General features: G+C 39.6%; 1 protein-coding gene across 3 annotated transcripts in view; it reads right to left on the minus strand.

Annotated features, from left to right (window-relative positions):
• The window catches only part of NAB1 (NGFI-A binding protein 1), a 44,673-nt gene extending 38,969 nt beyond the window's left edge, over window positions 1-5,704 (minus strand). Inside the window, exons 1-2 of one of the 3 annotated variants that reach the window (XM_024733651.1) lie at window positions 5,552-5,704; window positions 4,625-4,728 (exon numbers count right to left, since the gene is read on the minus strand). Coding sequence is in view for 1 of the 3 variants with exons in the window: in XM_024733649.1 (XP_024589417.1) it covers window positions 929-969 (41 nt within the window). In the remaining 2 variants the exon portion in view is untranslated. Of the gene's footprint in view, window positions 1-928; window positions 1,036-4,624; window positions 4,729-5,214; window positions 5,291-5,551 lie in introns of those variants that run through there. The other 2 variants (XM_024733649.1, XM_024733650.1) reach the window with 2 other exon arrangements.
• Between the last annotated feature and the right edge of the window lie 6,183 nt (window positions 5,705-11,887).

Consider the following 11,887-nt stretch of genomic DNA (forward strand, 5'->3'; position numbering starts at 1 on the left):
TTATTGAGGTATAGTTGATGTACAATATTATATAAGTTTCAGGTGTACAACATAATGATTCACAATTTTTAAAGGTCATATTCCATTTATAGTCATTATAAAATATCAGCTATATTTCCTGTGCTGTACAATATATCCTTGTAGCTTATTTATTTTATACATAGTAGTTTGTACCTCTTAATCCCCTTCCCCCTCCCCACTGGTAATTACTTGTTTGTTCTGTATCTGTTTCTTTTTTGTCATATTCACTAGTTTTATTTTTAAGATTCCACATATAAGTGATATCATACAGTATTTGTCTTTCTCTGACTTATTTCACTTAGCAAAATACCCTCCAATTCCATCCATGTTGTTGCAAATAGCAGAATTTCATTCTTTTTTATGGCTGAGTAATATTCCATTGCATGTATATACCATATTTTCTTTATCCGTTCATGTTTTTGTTTTCCTCTTCCTTCCTCCAATCTACATGTCCTTAGACCACATCACCACCCTTTTTCTTTCTCTGCCTCAAAAGCACCTAATTCTAATTTTCCCCTTGCTTCTTGCCCCAACTTTGAAAACAGCTACCTCACCTTCAATACTTCCCATACTGCAATGCCAACTTTATCTTCCTAAAGTACAGGTGTGGCTCTTTACTCACCTATGCAAATTTCCCCACTTCATGGAGGAAAAAATCCAAACTACTCATATAGGCATCCCAGACCTGTCCAGCCTCCTCTGTGGTCCTTAACCTGCCCCTATGCTTGTGCCAAACACTGGACTTTCCTCAAATGGTTCTTCACAGAGAAACTGTTAAGAATCAGGATACAGACGAGTAAACACACACTTAACCACTCTGATAAATGCTATGCCAAATGTTATCTTCAATACATAAGGAGCCATGGAACAGAGAAGCAGACTGCCATGGTCCTGTAGAACAGGTTACCTTAGGCTACAGGCTCCTTGATGGTAGGGACTAGTTCTCATTCATCTTTTATCCCCTTCTACTCCCAGCAAAGCGTTCAAGGTAGAACAACATCTCTATAAAGGCTTCTGTTGAATGAAACCCAACGTTTGAGTCAGAATCTGATCAGCAGCCTCCTTTTATATTCCAAAAGGAATAACCTCTGTGTAAATTAGGGTCCAATCTAACAAAAGCACATCCTGCTACTTTACCTACAATCTTTTTCATTCTCTCATCCTCGATACTTCCCCTTTTTTATAGCCTGTGTGGTGGATTCCCATAAGATGGCCGGATGCTCTCCCTTTACAGGAACACACGTGGTTGCGGCGACAACAGACATCATGTTAGCCCAGCCCCAAAAGCAGCCTTTTAAGTCAATTTCAGGCACGAGAGATCCCAGGTCTCTTTCCTCTTGGTTTCGACGAATTAAAATGTTATCCCCTAATAAACATCAATCCTATAAATGATCATTAGACTCAAATGCATTCATGAACACTACACTTGAATCCTCCTCTTCGTGATGCAGGAAATATATATGTATACACACACTTTTATGAAGTCCATGGCATTCCAAAGAAGAGAGACTCTGCCAGGAGTGGGGAGAAACCAAGGGCAAAATCCTAGTAAAATCTGACTTATTTATGCAGAGGGCTGTAAATTCCTGCCTCCCAACACAGCCTGAAATTTTTACTTTAAAATTATCTAAGTTAACAGCAACCTCTTAACAGCCTTCTAAAAAAATGTTAAAAAACTTGGGAAGTGTTAGCTCATGAGTCACTTACAGATTAAGGTGAATTAGTTCCACCAGACTGTTTTCCTCTAACACCTAGATGAGATTCAGTACACGCTAAGGGAATGAAAGCTAGAGATGGGAAATGGCAAGGAAGGAGATAGGAAATCTGAGGCGAGTGACCGCATTTAAAGCCTCGGAAGTATTGCCAAGGTTGGGAGAATGTAGCCTGAAGGTATAGGAGCCTGGGGAAAGGGTACAATGGGTACACTACAGGTTGAGACTGGAAAGGTTTATGACAAGCCAGAATCTGGCTTAGGGAAGGATAAGCCTTAAGCCTAGGAAGTGAATTCTTCTCATTTTTGTCCCAGTCCTGGAACTCAACCTAAAATAATTAAATGTAGTTTAGTTACATGATGGGTTATTTAAGATAGCAGGTCGACCCAGGTCCTCACTCCTGTGTATGTGTTTTAAGTACCAAACAATTTAACTAGGCATATTTATTAATAAGCATGCAGGGATATATCTTAAGTCAAGATATTTTTGGATCTTATTACTATAATAGCTATGAATTAAACATATAGCTTCTAATGAATTAACAGTAATTTAGGAAACTTAAAATGTTCTCTCCTACTGATTTTTTCTGAATTCTGAATGAAGCTGGAAAAAATTTCTTATAAACCTCAAATTTTTAATTAAAGTTTCAGTGTATAACCCTAAATTTATCAAAGTTAGAAAAAAATCAGATTTATTTTGCAATTAAACAATAACTATGCATTAACTTAGCTGTGATACCAACAGGTAAACACTAGTATTTCATATAATATGGCTGGAAATTCTTCAATCAACTAACAGTCAAGTTATTCAACATACATTAAGTGCCATTCGAGCATGTAGTATGCACACAGTACATATAAATTTTATCATTTTTTCCCCAGAAATTTATCTTTAAAAATTATTAAATTAACATACTGTACAAGTTAAGGTGCAACTCTCTAAATACAATGTATTGAGAAATGACAAAACTATTTGAAAGCTTAATGGTATATTTTAGCTGTGAGAATTCTGACGAGGATTGCTACTTTTTCCCCCAAAATCAACTTCTCTAATTTCCCACTTGTTCCATTGTTAAGTTTAAGGGAGTATATTCTACTACTGCACTAGTTTTTGAAAATGTCAGATCAAAAAGGAAATTTGCATTTAATATAAAAACTGTACTGTTTTTCATTCTACTAAAAAGAATGAACGAAGCAGTTAAAATAAAACTAAATCCAAAGCAAAGGGGCTAGGAACCTTGTATTATGCTTAAGTGGGCATTATTTATTCCTTATTATTTTTAATAAACTCCACATGAAATATGCATACACAAGATGATTATACAAGCAAGATCTTAACCTGTTCAAAACATATTAAAAAATGGTCATTTCCATGAAAGTAACATAAAATATATCATGCTTCTGTGGTATCCAGAATACAGCTTCACACTTAAAGGTAAATTGTACAAAGCTTTTATTTCCAATAATGCACATGAATAGCACCAACAAAAACAACCTGACTTACCATAATGGAATAGATGAACCCCAAGTCTTAGGACAGAGTCTAGATCAACAGACACAAAAACCTGACATACTTCTGTTTCCATGCAACCATCTTTTACTTTAAATTTTTAAAGTTCATGCAATAAATTCTTCAAAGGTCTCCCCCACTTTGTCATACATCATAATTTCTTTCAAAGCAGCCACGGTACAAACACCCAAAATCTTTAATAATAAATCAATATGCTCTTAATATGTGATTAAAAGAAAATATCTAATACTTTAACTGATTCTCCAAATAGCAACAAGGAGAATGAAAATATATTAACTTTTCTACAGGGCAATGGATATTTACTAGTCATCAAAAAAGAAAATTTTTTAATTAATTTAGCTGAGATTATTCAATTTTATTAATAATTCTGAAACAAGACGTATTCACCAGATATATCAAATTATTTATTAGCTATATAAGCTCACTAAATTTCCTTGTATCAGCTATAGTATTCCTAAGGATTTCTGTCATGTTCATTACATCCACAATTAGCAGGAAGAATGAAATAAAAATCTACACTGCCTCCATGTTTTTATTATTATTATTGATTTATTCACATATAATAGGAAATCACCAGAGCCAAGGAAAATGAAATTTTTCCAACACCAGGATGGCATATTAACTTTTGTGCAAGATGTTAAAAATAGTAAAATTAAAACAAGAAAGCTTCCAATGGTTCCTTAACATTTTCTTTCAAGACTTGATTTTCCAATAACTAATAGTCAAACAGGAATAAAGAAGGCTGACCTTGCCAGACATTTATAAACTCTCAAGAGAACACTTACATGCAAGGTAATACCTATAAGGACAACATAATTTTTAAAACTTAACGAACATATTAAATGTTTCAAATGCTGGAAAATGGAGGAAAAAAGGATATCCCCTGAATCTAAGCCACTTTTACTGGCACTTAGACTAGACTAGAGGCAGCTTTTTAGGTCTTCTGGAAAATATCAGTCCCCACCCGAAATAGAGAAAGTAAATCCTCTGCATCCTTTCTCCCAATATGCCTTCTTAAAACCCACACATAAATCAGGACGTGTCATAATCTGGTATGTTTTAGAGGGGAAATTTTTCAAAAAAGTGAAAATCTAAGAAGGTATTTCATTGCATGCGCACTTCTCTAACAAAACAGCCTAGCATTTCCTACGTGACTAATCTTTTTAAAATTCAGTTCCTATGCAATCTAATATTATCTATTAAAACTGCCAAAATATTTTAAAACAAGATCCGAGTATCTCCCTCTCAGCTCTGATCTTTGCACTCCTTAAGTTTGCAGACACGTCACTGGCAAACCAATTGGTAGTGACAGGTTACTCCAAATCAACTCTTTCGGAAGGAAATTTTAAATTGACATCTACCCCCAAATTTTCCATGCCTCCCGGATCTCACGTAGTGAGGAATTAAGTATATGCAAGTCAAGGATTCCTCCTGATCACCTGCTGCAAAACGTGGTCTGCGGAACCTATAAATGCAAATATATTCCAATTCAATTATCCTTTCCCCCAAGATCTTACAACAATTAGGCTCACTCGAAGTGTCGTTTCATATCTTGCGCCTTGTGAACCCTGACAATGCAGCCCATAAGCATTTGATTGCACTTGAACGTTTCTCCATGAATAAGGTCACAGACTACTGCATCCAAAGCTTGTATGTCCCAGATGTGTTTGCAAATCCCACACTCGGCCTTAACGAGCACGAGTCTCTCGCTGCCATCGCACCTCAGTGCCAAGTTTCTGTAAGCCACTTCCAAACAAAACTCTCCTTCCGCTTTCCAAAAGAAAACTACATTCCAAAGGAGAGGATACCCAGGACGAAAATTAAAGCTCTAAGTGCAACACTCTTACAAAGTAAACAAACCAACAAAAAGATTCTGCCCCTGCGGAAGGTGGCTGCAAAACTCTGGGGCCGGCGCGCGCACCCACCGCGCACCACAGACCACGCAACCCACCACCGCTCCGCGCTCCGCGCCCCGCGCGACGGCCCCAGCCGGGTCAGGAGAATGGACGCTGCGCCCCCGGCTTTCTGGGAGAAGAATGCACAGGTCGGCCCCGCTGCCTCGCTCGCCCTCTTCTCGCTGCCCCGGCGCACCGAATTTCTCCGGGAATCGCCCACACGAGCCCGATGCCGCCCTCTCCTTCCGGCGGCGGCCGCGCGGGGCCAGCTGCCCTGGACGCCCGCCTCCCCAGGTGCCGGCGCGGCCCGAAGACTCCGCCGCTCCAAGTTCGCCCGCGGTCGCACGAGCTTGAACGCATCCCGCAGTTGGCGGACAGCCAGTTGGTACGTACTAGGCCAGCGGCTGCAGAGGTCTTGGCGCGCTCTCCCCCAGGACGCCTTAGCAACTCCGAAGTGACGGCCCCCGGCTCTCTCTCATTCGGCTGCTGCGGCCGGGACGCCCCCGCTCCCATCGATGGGGGAAGGAAAGGTGGTGGGCGCTCTCTCCCTGCTCCCCCCACCCCATGGGAAGGTTTGCAATTAAAAAAAAAAAAATTTTTTTTTAAATGTGTGAGGTTCCCAATATAGTGTTTCAAAGAGCACGCCCCGCCAAATCCAACATCCCCCGGGAGGCTGATTTAAAAAAAAAATAGCACGCTCAGCCCACTAATCTGGGCGCCCGTCTCGCCTCTGCTCCCGCCCGAGCCGGCTCGACGCTGGTGGGCCAGGTGCGCCCCTCCCGGCCGGCCCAGGCATCCTGCGGGAAGTGGGCTGCGACCGCAGGGAGTGGGGGTGGCAGGTGCGCGGCGCTGGGAGGAAAACTGGCAGTTCCAGAGCATCTCAGCCCCGCCCATCTTGCCCCGTGCCCACCACCGTCCTGGCGTAGGGAGGAGGGGAGGAGTGGGAACCCACAAACCCGAAGTGCGGCGTTGACAGCTGTCTTGTTTGCTGGGTAACTTAATTCCAACCTTCTCAACCCTCCGGAAAACCTGCTTGTTATTTTACTGGCTAATATTTTCTATTTCCACGGTGTAAAAATCCGACAGTGCTAGAACAGTCCTGGCGTGTGTTCGAATAGAGTTCCCAAGGCACGCTCTAGAATTTTTGAGTTTGGTTTGCATGAACTTTTTCTAACCAAAGAAAGTATTAAAACACCTCCAAAAATGTACTTAAACGATTGCCAAAAAATTTGGAAACTTGTTTTAGGGTCTATTTTTCCTTTCTTTGCAAAAACGGGAAAAGGGAAGAATTCCTCGAATTTTAGCATTGTGTTCTTGAAGGGTAGAGAGCATCTAGTAAATCTAAAACTACTGCAAATACAGGTAAAATTCCGTTTAAACGTACATATACAAACAGCTTTATAGGAGGCCAGTCCCACATCCTGGCTGGCCTCCCAGAGTGTGCCTACTTTGCTGATGGGGATACAAGGCATTCTTTGAGATGGGAAATTCTTCATACCACATCTTTATGTTGTAGCAATGGATGGGGATGATAACATTGAAAGAAAAAAAACCTTATTAAAGTACTGAATCTTTTTCTTTTTGCAAAAACATGTTATAGGAATGAGTAATGCCACAATGGAATATGTATAATTAAACCTCTTTCTCCAGTATTAGTGAAAGGTTCTGTCTGGAATAGTTGTGTTGATTTTCATTTGAATAAGCATGCTTACTTCCTTGAGTTTTTTTTCAGCGGAAGAATCACTACTGGAAGCGTATCTTAGCCTAATTGTCTCGGTTTTGCAGCTGTGGACCCTATTCTGCTAAAGAGAAAGTTAACTTCGGTTGTAATAAAATAAAGACAGCTTTTTTGGAAAGATATAGGTTAACAGATTTTCAAATGAACAGATGAAATCTGCAAAATTATTTTCTTCCAGTTCTCTGGAATCCTGATGTTTTGCAAACATTGTTTGTTCTGAACAGCTAGAGAAAGATAATTTTCTTCCATAAAGATGTACAATCAGTGATTCATAAGTCATGAAATGGGTAGTCTTACCTGGACTTTTGAGCCTCCCAGTAAAATTGTTTCCAGAGTTGGAAGAAATGACATTAAATCCTCTTCCCAAACTTGTATCTGTCTGACCAGCACTGAACATAATGCTGAAAAGGAAATGTGTCAGGGCAGATAGTATTTTCTGACTTGTAACTGGTTATTTCTACAGTTAAGCACTGAAATCTCTCCTTGTTTGTTTTCTGAGCACATTTAGGTAGTATATTTTTCCCACATTAAGAATGGCATTTTTGGCCCACTTTGCGTTGCCTTAAACACCCATGGTACTGGGGGAAATGGGAGGAAGGAAAATAGAAGGAAAGATAAAATTTTAAGCTTTTAGCATCTAATTCTGTATGTCTGTATGACAACAGTGTAGTTAATATGGCTGCTCAAAAAGAGAATGGAGGCATTCACCCGTATCTGAGACAGCTCAGATAAAGAAACATTGATTCTTATTTACCTCCTTACCACTTACTTTCATAGCCAGTGCTACCCCTGAACACCACCTCCTCTGCAACACACACACAGTCTTCTGCCATTCCCACGCCCTGGTGGTTTGTTAAGGAACAGCATTCCATCCTGTAAGGTAACAATTATGGTTTCTGATTATTCTATATTCCATTCTATCCTGTAAGTATGTCTTACACTTCCCTTGAATTCAGTAAATGTATGTTTAATAGGATCTTAAAAAAATAATTATTAAAAATACTTCAGTGATTAGTGCATTTGCAAAAATAAGGGGTTTTTGGACAAAAAAATATTTCCACATTGTGAAACTAAAAATAAAGTTTTTAATAAAAAAAAAAATGTAGGGCTTCCCTGGTGGCACAGTGGTTGAGAGTCCGCCTGCCTATGCAGGAGACACGGGTTCGTGCCCCAGTCCGGGAAGATACCACATATGACATTAGAGTGAAAGTTTCCCTGAAAGAGCATTAGTTTATTACTTTTAGAAAGATTTCTTTAAAATGCTTCAGTGATTCAAAACAAAAGAACAAATGATTTTAAATGTTCTTAGAGTAGAGAAGGAATAACACTATGGCTTGTAACCTACAAGATCTAAGATATAGTATAATTCTATCCTGTTATTCTACTGTTGCCTTAGAACAATTCCATACTTAACGAATTTTCCACTCTACGTGGTGGTGGTCCTAGAGTTAACTGAGTCCTGTGTAATAGTCATAATATCAGAAATATAATTTAAATTTCACTTATTTTACAATATGAAATTTAAAGTTTTGGATGTGTATGTAGATTAAATAGATTTTTTAGTGTATAGAGATTTGACTATTTTAAAATATAGGGAGATTATAAACAAGTTTCTTAAAGGTATGCTAATAGGAATATATATAACTGATCATTCCAAGAGCCGTGACTTTAAAAACATTTGCTCTTCTAAAAAAATAAACAAATCTTCATACATTGCATTTTATTACAAGACACTATAGAATTTTTTTTAACATCTTTATTGGAGTATAATTGCTATACAACAGTGTGTTAGTTTCTGCTGTGTAACAAAGTGAATCAGCTATACGTATACATACATCCCCATATCCCCTCCCTCTTGCGTCTCCCTGCCACCCTCCCTATCCCACCCCTCTAGGTGGACACAAAGCACCAAGCTGATCTTCCTGTGCTATGCGGCTGCTTCCCACTAGCTATCTATTTTACATTTGGTAGTATATATAAGTCCATGCCACTCTCTTGACACTATAGAATTTTAAGAGGTAAAGGATTGTGAAGTTCACCTAGTTCAACCTCCTTCGTATATTCAAAGTATTTTCAAATAATTTTCAGAAATTCAGCATACAACTAGTCTAGCTTCCAATAAGTTGGTTATTTGGAACTTATATTGCAATCCCTGGTGGGAAAAGAAAGGAAATTGTTATATTCCCAAGATGGACTATAAATCCTTATAAAATGCAAGTGAAAATACACAATTACAGACTTAGTGGGGAGCTAGGTAGGATCTTAGGAATCATCTAATCCAATTAACTTCTACAGATAAGGACATTTATACTATACCTTCCTGATATAAAGAGAAGAAAAATACTAATATAGTATTAGGCAGTAAATACAGCCAAACATTTAGTTGAATGAAGAGTAATTCTGGTTTCAATAACTGCTCCAATATAAAATAAAAATTTCTTAAAAAACTGGCATTCAGGGACAATAATCCTCTCATTTTGCAAATAAAGATTCTTGGAATTTGAGAGAAAAATAAATAATGTTAAATGGTTAAAAAATAATTAATTAAAAAAATAAAAGTTTGTCTTCAAGACAGAAGAAAATGTAAATGGAAACTTTTGAAAAGACTATCTAAAGAGAATTTCTGGACATTTTTTAGGGATAATGCCTTGTTTTTCTTCCTCCTCTATCCTCTCTGGCAGCAGTGGTTACAACTCAGCTACTCTTTCTCTTTTCTTCCCACCTTTTCCCATTTTTCTGGCATTCACTGTGCAGGACCTGTATAGTTAACTGTTCCATGACACTATTTCAGGCCTCAACAACACTAACTACTGTCCACTCACTCCTGGCTGTTGCAAACTGAATGTCTGTGTCCCCACCAAATTCATATATTGAAATGCAAACCTCCAATGTGACGCTATTAGAAGTGAGCTATTGGGAGACAATTAGGTCATGAGGTCGAAGCCCTCATTAATGGGATTAGTGTTCTTATAAGCGAGACCCCACAGAGCTCTTTTGACCATTCTGATATGTGAGGACATAACAAGAAGACAGCCATCTATAAACCAGGAAGTGGCCCCTTCACCAGATACAGAATCATCTTCCAGTGCCTTGATCCCAGACTTCCAGATTCCAGACTGTGAGAAGTAGTAAATGTTTGTTGCTTAAGCCATCAGCTGTATGGTACTTTTTTTAAAAAATAAATTTATTTATTTAGTTATTTTTGGCTGCATTGGGTCTTTGCTGCTGCACGCAGGCTTTCTCTAGTTGCGATGCGCGGGCTTCTCATTGCCGTGGCTTTTCTTGTTGCCACCACACGGGTTCTAGGTGTGCAGGCTTCAGTAGTTGTGGCATGCGGGCTCAGTAGTTGTGGCTCATGGGCTTAGTTGCTCTGCAGCATGTGGCATCTTCCCGGACCAGGGATCGAACCTGTGTCCCCTACATTGGCAGGTGGATTCCTAACCACTGTGCCACCAGTGAAGCCCCATGTGGTACTTTTTGTTATAGCAGCCTGAGTGGACTAAGGCACTGGCCATTAATAATTCTCAGCTAACTACACAAGGCACAGTGGAGAGTAGGTTAAAAAAAAAAATACTCTGCTCAGCCTCTGGAATCTATCTAAACCGTCTTCCATTTGCACACTTCATTCTTGGCTTTCTTTCTTATTCCTCACAATCCCATGTTTAGCTTTTGCTTTTCTCCACCCAATTTGCTGGATTGACAGCAAGTCTGTGCTCACTCTCCCACCTTGTCTCTGTGCTTGTCTTTTTCTTCATATCTACACTCTGCCGGCAGAGGACCCACCAGCTCAAGTCCCCCTTTTAAGCATTCCACATGAGAGTGGATGGAAGATTTTGTTTGTTTCCTTAACAAAGGTGTATGACTTGTTAACCTAGATGTGGAGAAAAGGAGTAAGAAAAGAGCATGTGAAGGAAGAGAACCTTTCTTGAAGTAAATGGGCAAGAGTTGGAAGAAAGAGGGAAGAGATGAAGAGACAAAAAGAAGATAACTGCATTTGTGAGAAGCTGACTAAAGTGGTCATAACTCTTCTGGAAGAAGTGAAAAACCAAAGAAAAAGTACCTGAGTCCATGGCTCTCCTGAAGGAGAAAAAAGAAGAGACAGAGATCATCCCAACATAAATTCCTCTAAGCTCGCCACAAAAGTGTGCTCTTGACCTGGGACAGATGGCAGTGATGGAATGGAGTATTGGGGATAGATGTGCAGGAAGAAGGGACAGAGAAACAACGGGCATCCTGCTCTCTTCACTTGCAGAGAGCCTGTATATTATCTTTAAGTTGGATTGGAAGAGGTGGTGAATGTATCAGGTACAAGTGTGTATCAGGAAAAGGAAAGAAAAGCAGAATGGGTTCAAAAAACACCCTCTGCACCAAGTGCTTTCACCACACTATGGTTCACATATGAAGAAATTGAGTGTGTTAATATTAATGATTGGGCTGATTGTCACAACAAATTACTCAACACTGCCTTCTAGGAGAAGACACTTGGAAAGGACAATGCATGTATTGTACAATAAGAGACTTAGAACTATTGAGATAAAAGTAAATCAAACATGGTTCTGTTCACATATAATTGCCAAGTTACAGTTTGGATTAGATTGTTGTGCTTACCCAGATTTACACATCGTGATTCATCAGCCTGCCCAGGATTGACGATAATATATGGTAGTCAAAAGTTTTAAGGACCTTGATTTCTTTTTTTTTTTTTTAATTTTTATTTTTTTGCGGTATGCGGGCCTCTCACTGTTGTGGCCTCTCCCGTTGCGGAGCACAGGCTCCGGACGCGCAGGCTCAGTGGCCATGGCTCACGGGCCCAGCCGCTCCGCGGCATGTGGGATCTTCCCGGACCGGGGCACGAACCCGTGTCCCCTGCATCGGCAGGCAGACTCTCAACCACTGCGCCACTAGGGAAGCCCTGATTTCTTAATAATAGAAACTATTGCTGCATTTTTTTTTTCTCTTTCAACTGTAACAACAGTCGTGACAGAGAGAGA

Source organism: Neophocaena asiaeorientalis, unplaced genomic scaffold, assembly GCF_003031525.2.
Source record: "Neophocaena asiaeorientalis asiaeorientalis breed wild unplaced genomic scaffold, Neophocaena_asiaeorientalis_V1.1 scaffold24, whole genome shotgun sequence".
NCBI lineage: Eukaryota > Metazoa > Chordata > Mammalia > Artiodactyla > Phocoenidae > Neophocaena > Neophocaena asiaeorientalis.